This window comes from Salminus brasiliensis, chromosome 12, assembly GCF_030463535.1.
Source record: "Salminus brasiliensis chromosome 12, fSalBra1.hap2, whole genome shotgun sequence".
In the NCBI taxonomy this organism is placed as follows: domain Eukaryota; kingdom Metazoa; phylum Chordata; class Actinopteri; order Characiformes; family Bryconidae; genus Salminus; species Salminus brasiliensis.
Genome location: NC_132889.1, coordinates 28,566,454 through 28,589,482, shown reverse-complemented (window position 1 = coordinate 28,589,482; position 23,029 = coordinate 28,566,454). Strand labels below are relative to the sequence as shown.

The following is a 23,029-nucleotide window of genomic DNA, read 5'->3' as shown; positions in this document are numbered from 1 at the left end:
ACGATTGGGAGACTCTTAACTAGTGGCCGGGAATTGATCGATGATCATAAGCATCATAAGTAAGTACCATTAGTATACTTTTCTGTCATGTAACTGTGCTGAACTACAGTATTTATACATTTAGAGAACAATGTTTTATATTCCTTTGATAAACAAGGTATTATTGTTCTGTTATGATGAATATGCTTTTGTTAATTTATTAAGTTGTATAATTCACATACACTTATAATACATATAATACACTTAATGTATTCTTATTTTGCTATCACTTTTTGATATAACATTACTTTACTCAGGTTCTCAAAAAAAACATTCTGTAAAAAATTTGGGAACAGATGTGAAGATGTGGTTCCTGGATCTGATTGATTTGGCTCTGTGCACGAATTCTGTTGCTGTTTGTATGATGTTACTGCTTATGATCAACAGTTAATCAGAGATCCACTTGAGATGAACTAGTCTTGTGTGCTGATTGAGCCCTGAGAGGTGACTTTCATCACCACTACTACACATGGTGCTATTCTTCAAAACAGGCAATTTTTTGTGAGTGTGTGTACGCCTCTCTATGACTGATCATTAGCAGAAGCAGCAGGCATGTGGAACCACACACACACACACACACACACACAAACAATTTTACAGACACCCGGAAGTTTTTATTGCTGAAAAGTCCTACAAAAGAAGTTAGATTACACATGGCAGATGTCTTTGAGTTCACTGCATTTTCTTTCATCTAAATCATACAAAATCCAGTTGATCTCATGTCTAAATAGCTGACCAACTCTAGTAAGCTATCTAAGAGCAAAACATAGTCCTACCCCACTAACAGCAGCATTGGTAAAAGCTATATGGTTTATAATATGGCTAAATATAGGAAAAAGTAGGCCTGGTCTTGCACAGTCAGACTTACATAGACAGAGTGCAATGTTTGTCAAGAATAAGGCAAAAGAGTAGATTTGACGAACAGAAAGGAAACAAACCACAAGGTTTGCACACCATGTTTTACAGTATAGTGAGCTCTATTTAGGCACATCTGATATAACTGCAGTTCAACTCTATCAACTCTTTCTTCATCATTAGCTCCAGCTTTCCTGCATCTTTTACTGAGCCTCGCTGGGCTTCATTGCCCCCAGCAGGCCGTTGGCGGTAGTGAACAGATTGATGGGAGAAGAGCCATCGGTGATGAGAGTGGACTTCAGACCCAGAGCCTGCAACATTTTCACCTAGAAAGAAAGAGAGAGAGAAATGGTCAAAGCACAGAGACAACATAACCATGTTTAAAGTGATAAACATATTTATGAGCTTTTCCAGAAAACGATACAGAAAACACAGCGGCCTGTCTCTGCATTTAGTACATTTCTAATGCAAACACCATTAGCAACAGCAGCCGTTTCTATTTTTACTGTTTTTTTTTTTGTTTTTTTTGAGAGTTAAAGGTTCATTCACACCTAAATTCACATAGAAACACAAATAAATCAGCTGACTATCTTGGTTCATTTTTCATGTTTGTGTGTGTAATTTCACATAAACCAGTATACCACCTGCAGTTTGAGCAGGAGTACACTATATTAAACTACCATTTTCATACAGCCGTGATATAAGGCACCTGTATAACCTAGAATTGCTAATAAAGCTTATTTTATAAGTGCAGCCTGCATTGGTTGATACCGTACATGTGGGCCAATGTTAAATATTTACAATGTCTAATTCAGTATTGTCCACCTCCAGTTTATTGTCCACTGTTTTCCTGCACCTGAATCACATTATTAAAGCCCTTCTTCAGCTAAAGCAGGTGTGCAATGTGCAGCACAGATGTACTACAGGGTGTGAAGGTAATCTAGTACATCTATGAAAAGGTCAGGGTCATAATAGTTTTCAAAATTACAGTTCATGATTTTAGTTTTGTTTTATTTCATCTTTAAATTCAGATTACTTTTGGTTTTAGTTTGTAAATTGTGTCGTTTTATATGTAATTGTTTAACTGTAATCAGTTTTATTAAATATAAAACATGGAATGTCTGAACAATGCAGCTTTGGATCAGAACCTTTCACCCACATTGATCAGTATTGATCTAATGGCCCAGATCCTGACTATAACCTCTAAATCTAAATAGTAAATAAAATACACATGTGTGTGTATAGATGGGGAAAAGTACCTGCAGCTCCGGGCCGGCTCTGGCCATGTCTGTCAGAGTCTCGCTACCAATGGCTTCCACAAGCTGTTTGAAGCGCTGGCTCTCAATCTCAGACAGCTTCTGCTGCTTCTCTACCTCCAGACTGTCCATTTCTTTCTTATAGTTGAGCTCCTGGTCCCGTGCTTTTGACAGACGCTCCAGCTCAGACTCCTGCAGGGCGGCAGTGGTAGGAGGTTGATTATTGTTAGGCATGCATAATGATATCATTATCATATCTCTATAATACAATCCAGTTAAATTAGTTACTTCAAGGGTGTTAAGGCAAAGTAACAGCTGTATTACATATACAACCAAAATGCTTAAATGGCTTGTTGCCTGGTTAAATTGTTTTTCTTTATGATGGGAAACCTTTTAGATATAGTTCTTTTATATAGCATCAAAAAACTACTCTTTTTTTTTTTTTAGAACTATATGCAACCTTTTATAAAAGTGAATGGCTTGAGTCATCCAAACATCCACAAAACCTCGAAAATAAATAAATATATAATAATAAATTAACTTTAAATTATTATGTATTTATTTCCTGAGGGAAACACAGAATGCTTGCATAGCTTAAGTAGTTCTCACTTCCAGGCAGTTGCTAGACTGTCGCTAAATGGTCAGTAGGGTGAAAATCTCTTTGCTATAGTGCTGCTACATGGTTGCCATAGTGTTGCTAAGTGGCTTTGGTTTGATGTGGTTACTATGGTGTTGCTATGATGTACCAGGTGGTAGCTATGGTGTGTTGTAGTGGTTGGTAGACAAGTTGCTATGGTTTCCCAGGTGGTTGCTATGGTGTTAATAAATATTTGCTATGGTATCCCAGGTGGCTGCAATGCTAATGCTACCTGGCTGCTGAGGGAATCTCAGATGGTTGCTATGGTGTTGCGAAGTGCTTGCTAAATGGGTGCTATAGTGTTGCAAGTCAATTGCTTTTTAACACTCTGAACAACTGAATAAATGAATGATTAGTGTATGAAGCAGCCAGAATCACAAAGGTCAATATTCTAATACAGCATTAAATTTAACATTTGCATCCCTATGGCAGAGGGATATTAAAATTTATAGTGATAATCGTGAATAAAGAATCCTAGAGTCAAATTAAGAAGCAAAGAATGCGGCAAGGGATTTAATTAACCATGGGAGGCAACTGCCTGTTTTCCCCCCGAGGCTACTATGCATCTGTACAGAAGAGACATGGTGAGAGAGAGAGAGAAAGAGAGAGAATGGTAAACTGTAAAGGATGAGTGTAGAGAGAGACTGACATACCGCCTCTATTCTCTGGGCCTCAGCCTTGAGCTTGGCCTCACTGACCGCAGCCTCACCCTGGATACGTGCTGCTTCTGCCCTGGACTGAGCCTCCGCCTTTGCTGCTCCTGTACTCTCCACCGCAGCACTGAACACACACACACACACACAGGTCAGTCTGCCACAGAGGATATTAAGTATGTCTAGTGATATTCTGAAACACTAGCTAAAAGACGTGGGGAGAGCTATGAGCATCCATTTAGGAGACATCATTCTCAGTTGTATTGATTATACATTTAAATACATTTTATTATACTTCCAACAAGTTTGAGACGCTGTTCGCTCAATAACGCCGCTATTATTTTTGCCCTCAGCTATGTACAGTTTTAGGATCAGTTTCCCAAATGAGGGATTTCTGCAAGATCAAGCATTTCTCTGTTCCTCCTGTAGCATTAGGTCACACTGATGGAATTACGGCAACAGTGCATGACCACAAGCATCTTATTATACCTTCTGACCTTCTCCTCTGCCTCCGTCTATACCAGCCTAGAGGTGTGGACGCCGAAGTTTTACCTGAGAGCCTCCAGCTCCAGCAGCTCTTTCCTGGCCTTCTCAGCCTCTGCCTGGTCAGTGATCCTCTGCCTCTCCAGACGACCACGAGCCTCCTGCTCCAGACGCTCTGCCTCATGCCTAAGAGAGGAAGAGAGACAATAAATGAAGATCAAACAGAATATTGTTGCTGTCCAATGACCACCATGTATCTTTCAGTGTGTTTATCCGGAATGGCTGACACAGTATACAGAGCAGCTAGAGGGTTCAAACCATAAAAAAAAAGGACAAAAATGGAAATATATGATTTTCATTGGACAGCAGCTATATGGTATTCCTTCATTTAGCTTTAACTATAATAATATTATGCAACGTTTACATAGATTTTCACAGTATAATTCAAATGTAAACTATACTAGGACAGTGTGTTTTTTCACTGCATCCCACTGATTTTTATTTTTTTGACGTAAAATTAATTATACTTAAATACTTCTCCTTTTTATCAATATTTGAATATTTTACAGTGGAAGGAAAACAAACTTCTTATTGTTTAATGGACATCAAGGTAAATATACTTTAATCTTTAGCATTTCTGGGCATTTCTATTGGTCCATTCATCATGACATTTTAACACAGTGAAAAACAATTGACCAATTTAAATTACGTCAAATCATTGCCATCATTTTTCTTAAGCCTTCTATTGTATTTTAATTTACTGTATTTTATTTATTTGAGCTTTTTTAGATTTTCTTTCATTTGTTAGCAGTTAATTGTAAAGCAATTTCTGCAGATATATGTATACTCTATAAGTACTCTATATTATGATGTTATTGATATTATTATGTAGTTATGAGAGCAAGGAATAGAAAATAAAACATACTAAAAAACAAGGACAAAGAAATGAGTTGAAACTGAAGGATGTGTACTGACCGAGCTGCTGCCTCCTGGGAGTTGGTGGTGATCTCAATAGCCAGCTGGACGCTCTTTTGAAGAGCATCACGTGTGCGCTGGTCGACAGGCTCCACAGACTGGATGTCCACGCTGCTGATCACCAGGCCGTTCTGACTGAAGCGCAAACTGGAGCGGACTGCAAGCTTCTCATCAAAGCCGAACACGGCCGAGCAGATGATCCGGTTTGAGTTCTGGAGGAAAAAAAAAAAAAGCAAAAAACAGCAATAATGAAATGGGTGGAGAGAGGAATGTGTAGTGTGGTCATGTGTAGAGACAGGGCTGTGTGACATTTAGTACTGAAAAACTTGTGACGATAGTGAAACCCATTCTGGTGCAATATAGAAGGCCCATTAATATGTTTTGTTCTATTTTTCTTTTATTGATGATGCTGCTTTTAGCCACTACACTCCAAAATGCTGGAACAACCTTCCAACTAAAGTAAAAGAAGCTCAAAACATTACAATTTGTAAGTGCAAACTAAAAACCTAGTTATTCAATCTGATATTTAAGTAGTGATTTTTTAAATCAACTTTCTCTTAGTCTTAATATCCATATTTACATACTTTGACTTGTATTTTATCTGTTTTTATTTTCTGCAATATTTTATTTGTTTTATTTGGTCTACTATTTTATTTTATTATTTTTTATTAATTATTTAACTTATCATATTAATCATTCACCTTTTATTTTTAGATTTAATCATTATTTTGATTCTTTTTTGTATAAAACTGTAACAATGCAACTTCTCATAACACATCTCAAACAACACATTTAGCATCTGTTTAATACTGATTATACTGCATGAAATATAGTCAGGAAAGCAGGGAGAAAAAGCCATCCTTGTAAACACGTATTAGCTTGGGGCTATCGTATTATTGTGGTGATATGCCTTTTATAATGTTGAATACTCTAATTAGCAAATAATGGATCATTACTGTAAGTGGCTTTTAGCCACTCCTTTTCCCTCTCTCTGGCGCCCTCTCTCTCGCGCACGCTCTCTCTAAATGTCATGCTAATTTTAGAGAGCCTGTTAATGAACCAATTGGGAACACAAGTGAGAGCATCAGAGAGAGCTTTGAAAGAGAAAGCATGAGGACTATTATCACTGCAAACTAAAAATACTGAACAGGAATGACAGTGACGTTGCCTCGGACACAGACCTTGTGAAAGTCATCAAACTGCACTGAAGCAACGGCTCCTCTGATCCTGGAGGCGATGGCTTTACAGGCGTCCCCCACAAAGTCAGGAACGGAGAACAGAGCTGTAGCCTGCACAGGGTCAGAGCGGTTCTTTATATCAAAGTGCCTGAAGGGGAGTAGAGAGAGAGAAAGGAAGTGAGAAAGAGCATCATTCCTGGTTTTCATTCTCGTCACATGGTAAAAACAGTGATTTCAGTAATCCGGACTCTTGCAGTTCCAATTTTGTCCATCATTTTGTCCATTTTTATGAATAAAAGAATGTCTTGTGTTGTTTATGCGGTAAGCTTTGTGCTTGTTTGGTTTCTGTTTGTTTTGTTTTATTTTTCCTGTATTAAAAGATTCAGCGAGTACATCCGTCTCTGTCTCGTGACAAACCGTGACAGTCATAAAGCGCAATACACCATAAGTCAAGTTTATCTGAGATTACCAAAGACATTGGGTTAAATTTAAATAAGACATAGATCTGATTTTTTTAGAGCTGTGTGAACTTAGAAATCTGATCTTTTCAAATCAGACTTGATCATAGGTAGTCAGATGCATCGTCATGTGACTGTATCAGGAATGCTCAGACTGGAATTCATGTTTTTTGACTTATAATGCAAACTTCTGCATTATAAGAGCCGTCTGGGATTCAGTTCATGTGCACAGATCCATATTGGACACATGGAGCACTATTTGGGTGTAGAACCTATAGTTTTATTACATAGTTTTATTACTGAGTGAACTAGGGAGTATGGAACCATTTGGAAGTGTGGAACGTAGCCTTAGCTTGATGTTCATGATGTATTTGGTTCATTAATATGACAATAATGTCAATTTAGATGTGCAATATGGGTTATTTCAGGGTGCCAGTATGTCCAAACTCACAACAGATATGATTGTGAGACGTTATAACGAGACCAACCACTGGTTGAAATATGAACGGGAGATCTTGACACACTCAACACAGCTTCTGTTTACAGATAAAGTCCCACCCTTTAACAAAATGAACCAATCAGCTTGCTGGTTACACTGTGAGTGATTGGAAAAAACTGCCTGGTGCCGTTGCATAAATGGCTGCGGAGTGAACAGATTTGCCTATGACGACTACATCTACACTGCAAAAAATCTTACCTTAGCGAAGTGAAATCCTTTTAAATATAGTCTACATATTTAATATTTCTCATTTTGCAATTAGTGTAATAATATTTTTTATATGTAATAATGTAATAATAATTTTTACTTGCTTTAAGCAACTGTATCTTCTAACTTCGAGACAAATTCAAGAAATAACAACATAATAATAACAAAATTATCTGCCAGAGACTCTTTTGAAAAATAAAATGACTTAGAAATAATATGTTAGTATTAAGTAGAATAATCTGATCATATTCTTAGAACAATATGACAAAGAGAAATACCAGATATTTAGATTTACAAGGATTTCACTTGCTAATATGTAATGTTTTATGCAGTGTAGCTAACACTGATGTCCTTATAGGCAAGTCTAGTCACTCACTACTTTGTGTACATTAGCCTTCTAGCTTCAGCATAGAACTAAAGAGGCAAACTAAGAACACCAAACACGTCTTGGTTGATCAACCTAAAGGACAATTGGGTAAATTACATTTTTTTTTATCAAACTATTCCTTTAATGAAGAAAAACCTAAAGCTTAGTAGATCCATTTAAAACATAACAGTTACTTCAGTAAGAAAAGGCTTGCATCAACGTAGACGCTAACTCTGAGAGAAAGCCCTTCTCTTGTTCTCTAGAGATAACTCAGTTTGAGAGAGACAGAACGATAAAAAGCACTGAAAGAAGGCAGAAAATAGAGAACTGAGTGCAACTGACGGACTGATAAAGCCTATGAGGAGGATTTTATGGACGCAGTCATTTGAAATGGCAAGCACAACAAATCAGAGCACTAATGTATGGCTCCCAGTGGCATGTCGTACATATCTGCAGTTACTCAGGCAGTAATGTCTGAATAAGCACTGTGTTTTATGGGCATCATAAAAACATCACCACACACATACATCCTGCTGTATGGAACTGCTGGTTATACAGCATTTCCGTGGCGCAAATCAGCAAAACTGATTTTTGGTCCTCAGTTATACTGCTGCCTCTATACACGTGAAGACCGAATTCAGACAGCCAGACAGACAGACAGACAGACAGACAGACAGACAGACACATTACCAGTTGTATGAAAGCTGGAGCTGCAGGCGGGCATGGTCAGCTGTTTCTATGGTGATTATGTCAGTGCAGAAGTCGGGGCCGAGCAGCAGGCAGATGGCTTTAATGACGTTGGCCCGCTTGGGCTTGTCTCCAGACAGAGACAGCACGGTAAACTGCTCGTCTGGACCCAGCATCACCAAATCAGGCCCAAACACCACCCTGAGAGAAGGAGAGAGTGTTCATATTTTCAGTAATTATTTATGTTGTTTGAACATCTTCAGGTACAACATGCTTTTAAGCCTTGTGTTCCCATAGTAACACCATCTGTAAATCTGGACAGAAATCAGACAGTTATTTATTTATTTATTTAATAAAAAATGGTCAACTTTTCCCCAATTTGGTTCTGCCAACTAACCCACTTGTTCGTAGCTCCCCCTAGCACTAGCACTGCTCCTCACACTAGGAGGGTAAGGACATAACACATCTCACATTTGTATCACAAAAATAACTTTTTCCATGATGTTTTTTTTTGTGTGTGCGTGTGTGTGTGTAGAGCTAGCAAAACCTAAAATACGGCCTCCAAACCACAGCACCACGATTAGTTTTCAGGCTTTGAAGGGGACAGGTCCATACAATGGGACAGGTCCATCCATTCTTTATATACATTCAAAACAGTCTACTTCTTTCTATTTATTATTGTTTTATTTTGCTGAAACTTAGTATTGTACTTTATGAACGACAGAGAGAAAAATAGTCAGTTTACCATTTTCGGTCCAACCTTTCTGAAAATATACTAACCCTGGTATGTTTCTAAAACAAAAAAAGGGAATTACTCATCTAGGTTTATAAGGGTTGAACGTATATCAGATTATGGAGTTTGTGTTTAACGGCAAGTGACAATGGTAAGTGCCGGCAGCCCACAAAAGCTGGAATTCATTGGGTCAATAATGCAAATAGCATTTGCATTTTCTAAAGTACAACACTGTGGTCACGACTGGCAACAAACCATTCAAGTATCAGCTCCTTTCCCACAGTTAAGAGGTGCTGTCTCACTGGTAGTCAGGCAGGTACAACTAAAGAGACTCATCTGATAACCAAGACTACACTTATGTAAGAGCCTGTAACTATAGGCATAAAGAGTTGCTAGCCTCTTTTAGCTGAGCTAACAGATTACTTCCAGTAACCCAGTGTGAACAGCAACAACAAACACCAGGGATTACTGTGGCCTTTACATGCAACAGCTGTGCTGTACTTGCCTCCCTGCTCTGGATTATGACACTGATATCAGAATTGCCCCTAATAAACCTGACCAACCTCCTCCTTCACCTGTTCATTACAATGTCATATTGAAATCAGCACAAAATAAACAAATAACAATAAGCACAGGTCCAAGAAAAGTTTGCAGAAAGGTCAGTGGAAACTGTAAGCATCTCCTGATATCCATTAGCCTGATGATTACATAAGCAAAATATTGCATAGCACTGTAAGACGATTCCTTCAGCCTCTGGAGAAATAGCACAGCAGCTGACCCTGGCTCTGTCTCCGACTTTGTGTGTTTTCTTGTTTGTGTAATTGAGTGTTTTTTACTTGTGTTTATTACTTAGTAAAATGGAAAAAGCTAAATATATTCCTCTTTTATTGTCTTCTTTTCAGTTAAAAAAAAATTCCAATGACTAGCACAGCAGCTTTATATTAAACCTAAAGCTGATGCCCTTCCCCTATCAAATGTGTGGAACGGGTGCACAAAATCAAGCGTACAGCCATGCGGTCTCCATAGACTACCACTGGTAGTGAAATAGACATCTCCATAACAAGTCAGTTTGTCAAATTTCTGCTTTGCAAGAGCTGTCCCAGTCAATTGTAAGTACAGTATTTTTTACCCAATTCGGTACTGCAAATTAACCCACCGCTGGTAACTCCTCCTAGCACTAGCAATGCTCCCGACACTAGAACATGCCATCTACCCACCCAGAGACAACACTTCTTGGACTTCAGCTGCATGCCTCGGAAACTGTAAGTACTATTACTGTAAAGAAAAAGAATCTAGGCGTGAAACAGCAGCTCGGGTGCAAAGCAGTAGGCCACATAAACTCACAGAAAGCGGCCAAAGAGACTAAGAATAAGCCTAAGATCATCATTTGCAATGCTGGCATCAGATGGAGTAGTGTAAATCAAATTACTGTTGGACTCTGGAAGGGTGGAAACATGTTCCCTGGAGGGATTACCACCTCACACCTCATCATCTGGCAATTTGGCAGAAGAGTCTGAGTTTGGTGGAGGCCGGGAGAATGCTGCCTGACTGAATTGAGTGCCAACTGTAAAGTTTGGTGAAAGGGGAATAATGGTCTAGACTGTTTGGGGTCGGTTTTGCACAAAGGTCCCATAAAGAAATGGTTTGTAGAGTTTGGTGTGTAAGAGTTTGACTGGTCTGTGACTCTTTGCAACCCTGTAAAGGTGTATGTGAGTGTATGATGTGGTTCTTATTCAAAGCACACCATGTAATTGAAATGCATTGTTACCTGGCCTTTTTCTCTCTGTAGTCGTACACCTGCACCGCAGCATTATGGGGCACCCGGTAAGACACGACTCTGGTTTTGTCTCGGGGGCCACCAATTGCACCCTGGTCACGCTCAGAGCGTCCAGACAGTGGGTCCCGCGAGCTGCCCAGCAGCTTCTCCACATTTGCTGGCAGCTCCTTCTCCCACAGCTCCTCGTCCTGGGTCAGCATGTAGGTGTGACCAATCACAGCCCGCACCTGCACACAAACAAGGATTAGATGGAATCTTTCAGCCTATTTTGGCTTATATGTGCTTGTGCATATAGTTTCATGTTTTAAGCTTCAGTGGGTGCAGTCACGTTGTGTAAACTGTGATTAAGGGTATATACTTCTTTTACTTTTAAGTGTGTTTGAAAGTTGCTGTTTCCTCAGTTATATGTGGAAGACTTTCATAGGAAGTGTTGCATAGATTCCTTCAGTCCACACTTAGCATTTTGTTGCTGTCAGCAACCAAAAAAACCTTGAATCTGCGTTTCTCACTATTTGACAAAATGTGAATCTGGCAGGTTTTCTTTACAGTGTGTCTAAATTTCATGGTGAATGGCTTGGAATAAAAAATCGTTTTCATTTAACATGTGTCCTACACTCACTCACAGTCTTAAAATGAATGGGCACACTTGTCATAGCTCTTTCTCACTATTTGTAGCTATTCTGTGGGTTGATGGCGCTCTCGCCCCTCAACAATCTAAAAGTGATTTTTGCGGGCCATCTGTTAGCTGGTGCGGTGCAGCTGGGAACCCGACTGGCCGTCCAGAGAGGCCACAGTCAAAAAAAAGTGGTGGCTGGCATTGCATGTATCGGAGTAGACATGTGTCCTTACCCTCCTAGTGCCAGGAGGAGCTACAAATGGGTGCGTTAATTGGCAGTAGCAGATTGGGAGAAATCTGACCTATTTATTGTGTTTTTATCATACATGTTTTATCTAAGACAATATTTAATAGGCTGTAGTTATTCTACGGGAACATGACTAAGAAGAAGTATATGCTCTTCTCAGCTTAACTGTACTTGAAACATGCAGTTTCCCCACCCATGTCAGGTTTGATTAACTTAAACATTATCAATCACCCACCCAACCAAGTGCTTTGTGTGAGCAGGGTGGATCCACCTTTCTCTATAAACATTTCACAAGCTGTTTTGCAAGCGCTTTTGTGCGTGGGACACAAGTTGCTAAAGGCTTTTTTTGTGAGGAAGACTTGTGTCATTCCTGCAGACTCCTGCAATAAACTCTCCTACTAACGGCCCAGCTCAAGACCCAGATTCCACCCAGATAACTCAACACAGTAATACAGGTTACATTTTTACATTTATGTTAAAGGCATCTAGCAAAAGCTGTTATCCAGAGTGGTGTAAAAAGCTCATTTTACACCAGACAAGGTAAACGCTCTGCATGACTCACTAAACTACCATATTCTTTTGCTTCAGTGAACTTTGTATCTCTACACAATACACAGAGCTTAAATAATGTTTTTATATGTTGAAAATGAAGTAATTCATTGATTTTCAAAATATTGTCTACAAAACACGCACCTTTCCGGTCTTGATATCCCGCACGTAGATTCCCTCGTTCTCGTCCAGTGGGATGGCCTGCTGCCGTAGGACGACCTCAACGGTGGCAGGGGGGACGTATTCGATTGGTCCACGCAGCATCCAGCGGTCGCCAGGGCGACGCTGTACCCCAGCTCTTTTGCCCCGCTTCTCTTGCTCATCTTCCTCTTCCTCTTGCTGATGGACAGAGAGCGGGAGAGAGGGGGTGAGACAGAGAAGAAGGGAAGGGGAACAATGGCAGCGGCCAGTGACGGGTGGGGGTGAACACTGCTGCACGTAAACCATGCACTGAACGTGTACCTGTGTGTGTGTGATTGTGTTTGTGTGAAACAAAATTGGAAGCAAAAAAAACAAAAACAATTCCAAAGTAAAAAATGCATGAAAAAACAAAGATAGAATGGAGCGTGAGGATTAAATAATGAACAAAGGGGAGAGAGACAAGGTATAGGAGGGGTTAATGATTCAGGCTACGAGAAGATCAGAGACAGAAAAATTTAATTGTCTTGTTTTCTGAAGCTCTTTGCTATTAAGACCTAGGGCATGCTGATGCTGAACAGTCAAAGGTAATGCTTTGTAATCATTTGGAGCATTAATACTACAGATGGCTTATTGGTACCAATGGGTATCAGTATTAGGCCAATAACAGTCGTATCAGTTAACAGGGAATTATAAGAAGGAATCCAATGAAATCCTGAAATAAGGTATCCTGTATTAGTATCCGGTAATAGGACACACTCCAACTCTGTGAGGTCATGTTGTTAAGTGTGCGTTTCTTCCAGTATGTTAGCAAATAACGATGTATAATTCTGATGTTAAAATAACTGTTTAAAAAAGAAATATCAGATCTGCATCAGATAGCCCTCAAACCTTCAATATCTATACAGGAAAAGTGGTATTGTGCCATCCCTAATTAACATAGTATTCAATAAATGTGTGTGTGGGTATGTGGGTGTGTACAAACAGCTCTGAATGTTGGTCAGCTAATTCGATTTTAAAATGAAAACTATGACGTAATAAATGTAATAAACGTAATAAATGCTGCCTGCTTAGGCAGCATTCAAAGACAGGAAGGTACTGAGTCACATCCGAACCGAATGCTTGGTGAGTGTATATTCAGAATTGCAATCAAATTTTGAGATAATGTATTGGCAAGAAATTACTTAATTAAAGTTCTTTTGAAATCATTATAATCACTGTAATTGCTGTAAACACTGGCAGGTGATCTGATAATTAATGATTATTCTGCTCAATCTGCTCAATCAAAAAAGTAAATTTACTGACAATGCAGCAGCAGGGGAGGAGCTCGGTTATGACCGGTTGTACCACAGTTCCTCTGTTTAAGCAGTGAACTTTGCGTCACTTATGTAATGTAAAAGTTAAATGAAAGGGTAAGGGATATTCCTGGAATGCGGCATGTTTCACAATGGTGTATGATTGTGGGGTGTGAGCAGTGGCGGCAGCTACAGGTGAATAAACACATAGGCGGCATTCTGGCTCAGCAAGTACAGTAATGTGTGCAGAGTTTGAAGCATGGAAAGAATGTGGATGTTTTGTTAACCTTCTCTTACTAAATTATCTTTCACAAAAGCCTAACCTCTCCTTTCTCCCTCACAGTACAAACACTGCTCTGATCTAGCTCTCTCTTTCTCTGTTTTGATGTTAGTCTGTCTCACCGCCTCTGTGTCCGCGAAGGCCTCCACAGCGCGCAGCACCAATCCTTCTTCCTCAGACAGCACATACACATCCTGAATGCCGTTCTCCAGATGCTCTCCGGGCCTCAGGAAGAAGGAACGCTCACCCTTTCGGGTGAAATGACATAAATACGATTAGCGTAACGCATAAATATGTTAATAACAGCTTTATGATTATCTATACTAATGAATAGTTTATCAAACTATAATAAACCATTTACAGGCAGACAGAGCAGAATGAACTGCCTGTCACTTGTTAATGGCAACAAATCCTGGCTGAATATATATTAAAATAATGGCTTTCTCACATGTTTGACTGAATATAACAAAATATTGGCTTATTGTCCTCATATTCTAAATTAATATGTTAAAACAATGGCCTTAGATTTTGACTGAATACATTTAAATAATAGCTTGTTTTTTTTATTTTGACCAAAAAAGATGAAATAATGTATAATGTTGAATGATTCTGACTAAATATCTAAAACAAATGGCTATTTTTTTTTAAGATTCTGACTGAATATCTAAAAAAGTGTGTTGAAAGAATGCCTTTTTTGAGAAAATTTGTTGAATATATTATATAAATGATGGCTTGTTTTTTCAAGATTTTCTCGGAATATAATAAAATATTCTAAATGTCTGATATTCGAAATGATTATACTAAACAAATGAAAATAATGATCTATTGTTTTAAATTTTTTACTTAATGTATCTGAATACTAAAGATTTTAACTAAATTTAATAAAATTCTGGCTTATTTTCATCGGATTATGACTGAATGTTAAGTGTGTTCAGTGTGACGCTTGCTCAAACATTTAAGATCAATCTTTGTTTTAAGATGTTTTTGGGAAACCCGGCCCTGTTTGATAGTTAGAGGACGTCGGCTCTGTTGTGTGGAGGTGGAGGATTAACAAACCTTCACCACTCTCTTCTGCCCAAGCTGGGGTTTGCCGTCCGTTCCTACAGGGTCCAAAATGACGCAGTACTGTCTGCTGCTCAATGTGGTCACGTCCACCACCCCCACCACCTCTTCAGCCACAGAGGGGATGTGTGCCTCTCTGTCTGCCACAGTCACTAACCACTCCTCTCCTGTTCTCCGGTCCCGCCCACCAGCATCACGGAACGGGCGCAGAGCACGCACATGCAGCGCATTCTGAGAGAAAGAGGATGAGAGCAAGAGTGAGAGAGATAGAGAGGAATGAAGGGAATAGTACAGAGCACAAATCAGCAAGTGCAGGTAGGCTCCCTTAAGATACAGCTTCATTAGTCTTATGCACATTATAATTACGACCCTCTGGTGGAACTGTGAAACTAATTTACTGCTATTCCCGCAATACTCAGGAGAGAGGGGGAGGGGGGGACTAAATGAAAGAGGAGAGGGACATAAAAAGGCAGAAAGAGAAAGACAGGAGTTATTAAAACAGTTATAAAAAAAAAATTAAAAGACAGGAGAGACAGAGTAAAAGTAAGACTAAAAAGAGGGATATAGAGACAAAGAGAAAGAGAGAGAGAGAGAGAGAGAGATAAATGGATGACTGTAGCTACCTTGTCAGTGAGGATGTAAGCATTTACAATATCGATGACCTCCTCATGTGCTCCAGGCAAATATGCTCCCACCTTACACACCTGCCACTCCTCACCTGTCACGCAGACACGCACACACACACATTACATCAAAACATATTATAATGAAACTGTAACAAAAATGTTATTCATATTATATTATTACTATTACTAAACTTAATAATTATTATTAATAATATTTACATTATACAATAATAATAATAATTATTATTATATAATAAACAAAACTCATGATCATTATTCACAAACACACCTGATGTGTCTATTTGCAGTGAGATCATTAATAACACTTTACTGTTTGCACTTAGTTCATGCAAATGAACCACGTCAGCACAGAACTGAAGTGGTACTGAGAGACATGGACACTGAAAGGTCACGTTATGTGGATAAGAACAGACAGTATCTGAGTGTTTGAATATGAGGTGAGGATGTGGTTTTACAGGATTATTAGGGGAATTAATGCAGCAGTATGCCTACTGCACCAGTCACAGCTGACCGCAGATGTATGTATCTATATAAACAATGACTTGAGTGTGTGTCTAACCGGTGACTCTGCGAACTCCACTGCGGTCCACTCCCTCTTTGCGTGCTCGAAGGCGGATGGCTTGGTTTTCTCGGATCACAGTGGCTTTGATGGTCTCCAGCACCATAACCTCCTTCCTGGGGATGTACGTTCCTGCCAGGGGTCAAACGTCAATAATACATCACTCTAACATTATAATGAATGCAAAATAAAGAGGCCATATTCAGGAATAATTTTTGGTAAATATGGTAGCACACAGTGCCACTAATGCAAAGCACCAAAAGCTACTTGAGTAGCACACTTGTGAATAATGTTCAGTCTGTTAAATGTGGGTGAATGAGTGACTGACTGACAGGCCCGGGTTATGAGGTGCTTTGCATGGAAAAACAGTCATAATTAATAATCATATTCAGATATTACAGCGTATTTTAAAACCTTCTTAAGGCAACATTATGTAGTATTTTTACCTTAACCCTTAACACTCCAAGGCTTATTACATACTAAGGCATATTACTGAGTAACTACAAACTGGTGGGTCTATTCTTTAGTTAGTCATGTTTGTAATTACTCTTTTGGCCAGCCGTGGGCCACAGGTTTTTTTAAGGAGTTAAAATAATACAGCTCCAAAACCACTGTGATGCTCTACTAATGTGCAATAGGAAGAAGAGCGTCTCTATCATCGCTTCATCAGCTACTGCTAACAATGTACAGTCATACTTTTGTGTAAAATCTTGTAATTTCACTCTACTGCCTCTGTCCACATGCTTCATTCACTTTCAATGCTGGTCCTGCATCTCTGTATCCCTCACTGTGTGCCACAAAAGGGGAACTTAAAGCATGATTTATCTTCACTGTAGTGAATTACGCTCTCCACCTGTAAGGGGAGCACGTAAGCAAAAGTACAGAGCCTTGCATGATGCTGCTTTAAATGCCCTGTTCACAAACTGGTGACCAAAAGATGCACTTCAGTTCCAAATACCCAAATTACATAGAGCGTCTTTCAAATTTTCAATTTTCAATTTGAAAACATTGGGGGGCAGCTTGTGTACATTGCAGTATAATGTAATACGCTATCTTTTAATGTTCATAAATCATAAAATGGTAAAGTCATAAAGTTGTCAAGTTTAAAAAGGTGCTGTTTGTACACAATGAGAATTATCCAGTTGGTATGAATAGACCTATTACACACAGCCAGGCCTAATTTGCCACTCAGTTATTCCCTTAGTAGTTCCAATTATATGTGTGAAGAACCTTTTAAAGGTTTAAAGGTTTTTTTACAAAAACTCTTTTGTAGCACCTTTATTTTTAAGAAATTGGAAATTTGATTGGTGGCTTGCACACCAGGTTCCTGTGTGGAAGAGAAAGGGTGATAAAGATGAAGCTGAAAGATTACCCGGCCCCTCAAACAGCCACTCATCTCCAGCCACTCGCTTCTCTCCATTCTCCTCCTCAAAGTCCAGAAGAGCCTGCAGCCGCAGAGCGGTGTCAGGAAACACAATCTGCAGCGCAGTCACATTCTGAAATACGAGAGTACAACATTTATATATATTAATAAAAGTCATCTGGGAAGATATATAGGACATAGTGCAGAACACTACTACTGAGAAATTTAAAGTCTTCTGACATAATAATTTTTGCTATTTAATTCAGAAACAACTCAAACGAGGTAGATTGAAATAATAATAACAATTATAAATTTAAAGTACAAACCTGGAGCTAAAACATGTGCTGCAAATGCTTTCGGTATTTATATTTACTGCTATAAATATTCCATATTTCAAGTATTTTGGCATCTAGAATAATATCCTCTATATGATAGACAAAAACTGTATATACAGTACTTCACTGTCATCAAAATGTAGGTTAGGGCTGCACAATATTAGAAAAAACTGATACAGCAATAGCTTTTTTTTCTTGTGATATATATACTGCAATATTAAAAATATTATATTTCACTATATTTCACCATATTTCACCAAAATGCAATGATGTCATAATATTAATAATGTACTCCAAGAATGCAGAAAACAACATTGGGTAGATCGTCTATATAGTTAGACTGGCGCTAGCTGGTACTGATAAAATTTTTAGAAATATAGCCAGTATCCGAGAAAATTTTACATTTAGGATTCTTAATGAAAAATGTAATAAAAAAGCTTGTTTTGAGAGACCTTAAAATAAGAACACAGTAATATTTAAAAATAATTTACTGTAAAGAATAATATAATATACTTTAAGAATACTTTAAATACATTAAATGCATGAATTTGTGCATGCAAACAAGCAAATGAAAGTAAGAGGATGCCTGCGACAATGTTCAATCACATCAAACCTGTCAAAAATCATTTCTGCTGTAAAACAGTTCTCTGGAACTGTGGATGCGTAAGAAGAGGAAGTGAAAGTAAGAGCAACACCTTCTGAATCTCTTCTCCAGGATAGAGAGGGAAAGGGTCCTGGGCCAGACGGATCTCCAGATCAGCATGGCGGAGTTTCGCCTGACCTGCAGTGTCGAACTGAATTTGACCTTCATCATCACGGGCCACCGGATTCAGAATCACACAGTAATGGCGGGGAGGGATCATGGTCATCCGGGTCGGGGGAAAGAGGACCCTAAGAGAAGAAAAGAGGGAGTTAAAAGGCTTAGAGAAAATCCATTAAAATAGATATCAGCTGGACTGGTATTTAGAAAATTCTCGATCACAGGTTTTTCCTAATATAGAACATGGGACTGTTTTGTTCTGATGTTTGTTCATTTAAGATGACACCACGCAGTACAAGGGTTTTATACTGTAATTATTTAATGACAGGAGCTACAGAAACGTGTTATTTTCAAGTGATCTTTCGAAACAGCTTCAACCTAAAAACAAAGGTCATACATTCAGTAAAATGGTAAGCTATAGTATTACATCTGTGCTGGAAAATCATTAAATAACTATACTCTTTACTCCCAACATTTTCACAAAATGATTATGAATCTTAGAAAGATCACAGAAGATCTTTTTCTGTGATTGTACTGTGAATGCACATGTCACTGTTGTCATCATCCATTGTGGGCAGCGCAGCAGCGGTGGCTAACATACTGATAAAATGTGTGCATGCAGGTCATTTCAGGGTAGAGGTGCATTGACATCAAAAGATAGATATGGGCGACTTACATATTTGAATGCAAAACATAAAAGACTGAAATTGAGCAATAAGGCATGTAACACATACCCAGAAGTTCATTCAAGAATCCCTGGTTCAAGTATGTCCATATTATACGTACGGCCTAGCTAGATATATTAGCAACACAGTGTGTATAAGCAACACAACTACCCTCATATAGCCTGTTGTTTAGGCCTAAAGTTAAGGACAGGTGCACCAGGACCATTTTGCATCTCTAACCTCATTTGTTTGAAATCAGATCGCAGCTACAGGTGAACAATGAAGGTAAAAAATGATTCAGTACACAAAGAATGTGCGAGGATCAAAGACTGGGGTACCTTATTTTGTACTATACTGTACTGCATGTGGGCAGGGGAAAGTTCATAGACTCATCAGAGTCAGGGTTCTCAGGGGCAAGCCTTGCCTCAGGACCAGGTATGCCACCTAATATCCTTATAAAAACAACACTAGTAAGGAACCGGTTACAGAACAGCCATATTTATTCTGAACACTAAAGGGTGATATGACTCACAGTACAGTACTGACACAGTCCAGGGGTTAGTCAATGTGGAGGAACTGGAAGGTACTGAATCTGGCAATGTTCACATAGGGTTATTTAAAGGGGCCCTAGAGTGAAAAACTGCATTTACCCTGGGATAGCTGAATACTGAGAGTTTGGCAGATGGAGGTGACATACCGTGAATGTCAAACACAAAATTAACATAAACCCAGACCACTAGCGAAAGCCCCTACAACTGGCCTGGCGATGGAGCCCTGGAGTTCACCCTGCAAATGATACTGCCAATGTTGTACTATGTTCTGTGGTGTGTCTACCTCTCATTGTCCTGGCGGATGTAAGTGAGAGGTCCAATCTCAACCCGGGCGATGTTGGTGTTCTGGTCCAGAACATGGATGTAGTGGTGGGGTGGGATCCTGATGATTGAGGAGTCTGTCCGCTCGGTTTCCATTTGGGAAGCTGTTGGTCTTTTTGACATAATCTGAAACATTATGACTTTTGTGAGAACACACAGTCTCCAGGATTTCAACTTAAGCAAAGAAATTCAGCACAAACACAATGACAGACTGAACGACTGACTGGCCATTTCTTGCTTTAAGGGGTATAGCCAGGTACCAGGTAGAGAAAAACAGCTGGGAGGAGTGGGAGACCCCTAAATAGGATGTCACGCAGGGTCTTCAAATCTCTAGAAACAACCCAGTAAACACCATGATCTTACACACATAATGTGGATCAACCTGGAAGAGTCATACTCTGGAATCTGAGATCATAAGTCTGTTGCAAGAGCTTGCTTTCAGACATACATGGGTTTTTAATTTCCACAGATCATGTGTTATTAGGCCTGGGCCAGTTAACTAGGGAGTTTACAAACATCACAATACAAGGATTATGTTTCTACACATCGCACTGTATCATATAAAAAAAACTTCTTAACATTCAATTACATTAAATTACATAATTTTATTTGGAGCATTTCTATTAGTTAATAGCATTTCTTTTTCTATTGGTTTGTTATAAACTTGTGACAACGTGCAAAGAATAAAGTGCCAGATATAAATTAAGATTTAAAAAAGTAAAAATGACCAAAATGGAAATACAAAGATTTGACGTTACGGGGGCTTCAAGTGGCTAAGCAGCCTAATGTGCCCCTCATCCCCTCATCTTAAGCATTCTGAAGCAGTATGGTGGTACCAAATTGGGAGAAAAAGAGAAAATATGACTACCTGCAGTACTAAATTACTTTATTTATATTACTATATATATTTGAATCTATATAATACATTAAAGCAAATCAAGTAGCAAATTGTATTACCTGCATATCAACATGTAGAAAAGGAAATGCTAGGCTAATTCTTAAGCTTGAGATAGTCTGCTTAGGTTATATGAAGCTTTGCAAGCAAACACTGGGCATTGATGATTACATATTTTACACACAACACATATAATATGATTCATATTTTATGTGATCTAATATTAACCTAATTTTTTTTTTTTTTACAGCTAAACTAACTTGAGCCTCGTTTGTGGGGAGCAGAATGGGAAACATGTGAAAGTTTTACTACTGAACACACCTCACCTGCCTTATCTCTTCTCTCTTCTCTTCACTACGATAAGGTTGCTAAGAGTCAGCTTGAACTCGTCTCCTTCTAAGATACCGGAGGTACAAATAGACGATCATCTGTAATGCAATCGCTTTTGATTCAAAAGGTCTGGAACTTTGGAACTGTACACAAGACTAATCACATGAATGAGCGTCTCTTACTCAAACACACCCTGGAGAACCTGTCACACGGTTCTTTTAACTGACAAAGCATCTTCTCTGCCCTCTCACACGATCCACAGTGTCCAAACAATCAATGGCATCACAACTGACAAACTGAGACAAGCCAGGGTGAGGAACCCCAGTGCAAACAAGAAGGGTGGAGTGTCAAAAGGCGGTCAGGCCAGCTATGAATAAATGAGGCCTAAGGTTGCAGGTAACCAGGAAGGCGTGTTTGAGTTAGAGACTGGGCTTATCGTTGCTCTGTAGACAGTCACGTCTTCATTTTCAACACAGCACCTGTCAGATCTGGTGTCTTCTGACTCCATCACCTGAATCTGCCCTAACATCTGCCCAAACACTGTAAATATTGTATATATCTAGGTGGGTTACTAGATACCCACCCAGATACCAGGTGGAAGTGTAGTGGCACACATGAACTTCTGCATGGAGATCTTTTTTGCGAGACGCCCCTTTTTCAACAATCCAATCAGGATAAAGACAGCTTTTCCGCATACTGTGCCTCAGCTGGAGAGGTGGGGCATCAACCCCCTAATAAACACTGCAAAAGTTATTTGCAATAGATATTTCAAGCATATACATATAGGATTTATAGTTATTCTTCCTGTATGTCAAAATGAACATGACACCTTTGCTATACTGGCTTTTACTCTCAAATCACTCTCAAATCCTGCGTACTGGCCTAGCTAAACATATGAATGCCTTCAGTGTATTTATCTGATCAGTAATTTAGTTGTACAACGCCTGACAACTACGGATGCTTGCATTTCTAACTTACTCACATTATAACGCAGCTTAGTGAGCTTAACAGGTAGCTAACAAGTTTGCTATGAGCTCACTGTCAGCAAAAACGTCTGGAAAGAAATAAACTAAGATTAGGCAGCTAGACTTACTTTTTACTTGCTGTAGGATATGCAGTGCTCGGTCTGCTGGGCTGAACTGGGCTGGTTCTCTCTAAAGATCACTTGAACAGTTGTCATGCGGCTGTTGTGTTGGTGAGTAGGCGTGACAATGCGGAAGAGACGGTGTTATTTTAACCCCACCCGTATTCGAGCTAACCCCGCCCCCTAGACTGGGATTGGCTACTACCTCGTCCTGCTCCCACGAGTTAAAAATATATACAAGGCTCTTGTCCGAGTTAATAACAGGCATATTATTAATAAATGCATTTTTTTAAAGCAATGAGTCTACATATTTATTCTGTCTTATTTTGTTATGTATATCTATTTCTAAATTCCTTATTTTTATTTCATTTGATGTATTTTTTATTATTTTATATATACTTGTTTTGTGTATATTCAATTTATTATCTTAGTATTTTTATCTTAGTAGTATTTTTATATACTTTACAAAGCAATAAATGTAGTTAATTATTTCATCTAGTGACTAAAAAAAAAAAAAAAACTACCGTA

General features: G+C 38.9%; 1 protein-coding gene across 2 annotated transcripts; it reads right to left on the bottom strand.

The window, feature by feature from the left end:
• Window positions 1–631: 631 nt before the first annotated feature.
• On the bottom strand, window positions 632–22,617 carry mvp (major vault protein). 2 transcript variants are annotated; one of them, XM_072694305.1, is made up of 18 exons: window positions 22,511–22,617; window positions 21,414–21,515; window positions 20,155–20,318; window positions 18,591–18,786; window positions 17,570–17,693; window positions 16,198–16,329; window positions 15,615–15,709; window positions 14,986–15,222; window positions 14,052–14,177; window positions 12,361–12,555; window positions 10,796–11,031; window positions 8,298–8,495; window positions 6,080–6,224; window positions 4,899–5,110; window positions 3,993–4,109; window positions 3,441–3,567; window positions 2,154–2,342; window positions 632–1,220 (listed from the first exon to the last, which is right to left on the bottom strand). In XM_072694305.1, exons 3-18 carry the CDS (start codon window positions 20,313–20,315, stop codon window positions 1,098–1,100), a joined length of 2,613 nt encoding a protein of 870 aa, XP_072550406.1. In that variant the 5' UTR covers window positions 20,316–20,318; window positions 21,414–21,515; window positions 22,511–22,617; the 3' UTR covers window positions 632–1,097. The 2 variants fall into 2 exon arrangements, with proteins under 2 accessions (XP_072550406.1, XP_072550405.1); XM_072694304.1 differs by lacking the exon at window positions 21,414–21,515.
• Window positions 22,618–23,029: the final 412 nt, after the last annotated feature.

Excerpts from the sequence above, each read along its gene's own strand:
- mvp (XM_072694305.1), bottom strand. The coding sequence starts at position 20,315 with ATGTCAAAAAGACCAACAGCTTCCCAAATGGAAACCGAGCGGACAGAC. Across the intron at positions 15,223-15,614 it reads CTTACATCCTCACTGACAAG|AATGCGCTGCATGTGCGTGC; the intron begins GTAGCTACAGTC and ends TCTTTCTCTCAG. Across the intron at positions 12,556-14,051 it reads CCTTCGCGGACACAGAGGCG|CAAGAGGAAGAGGAAGATGA; the intron begins GTGAGACAGACT and ends TCTGTCCATCAG.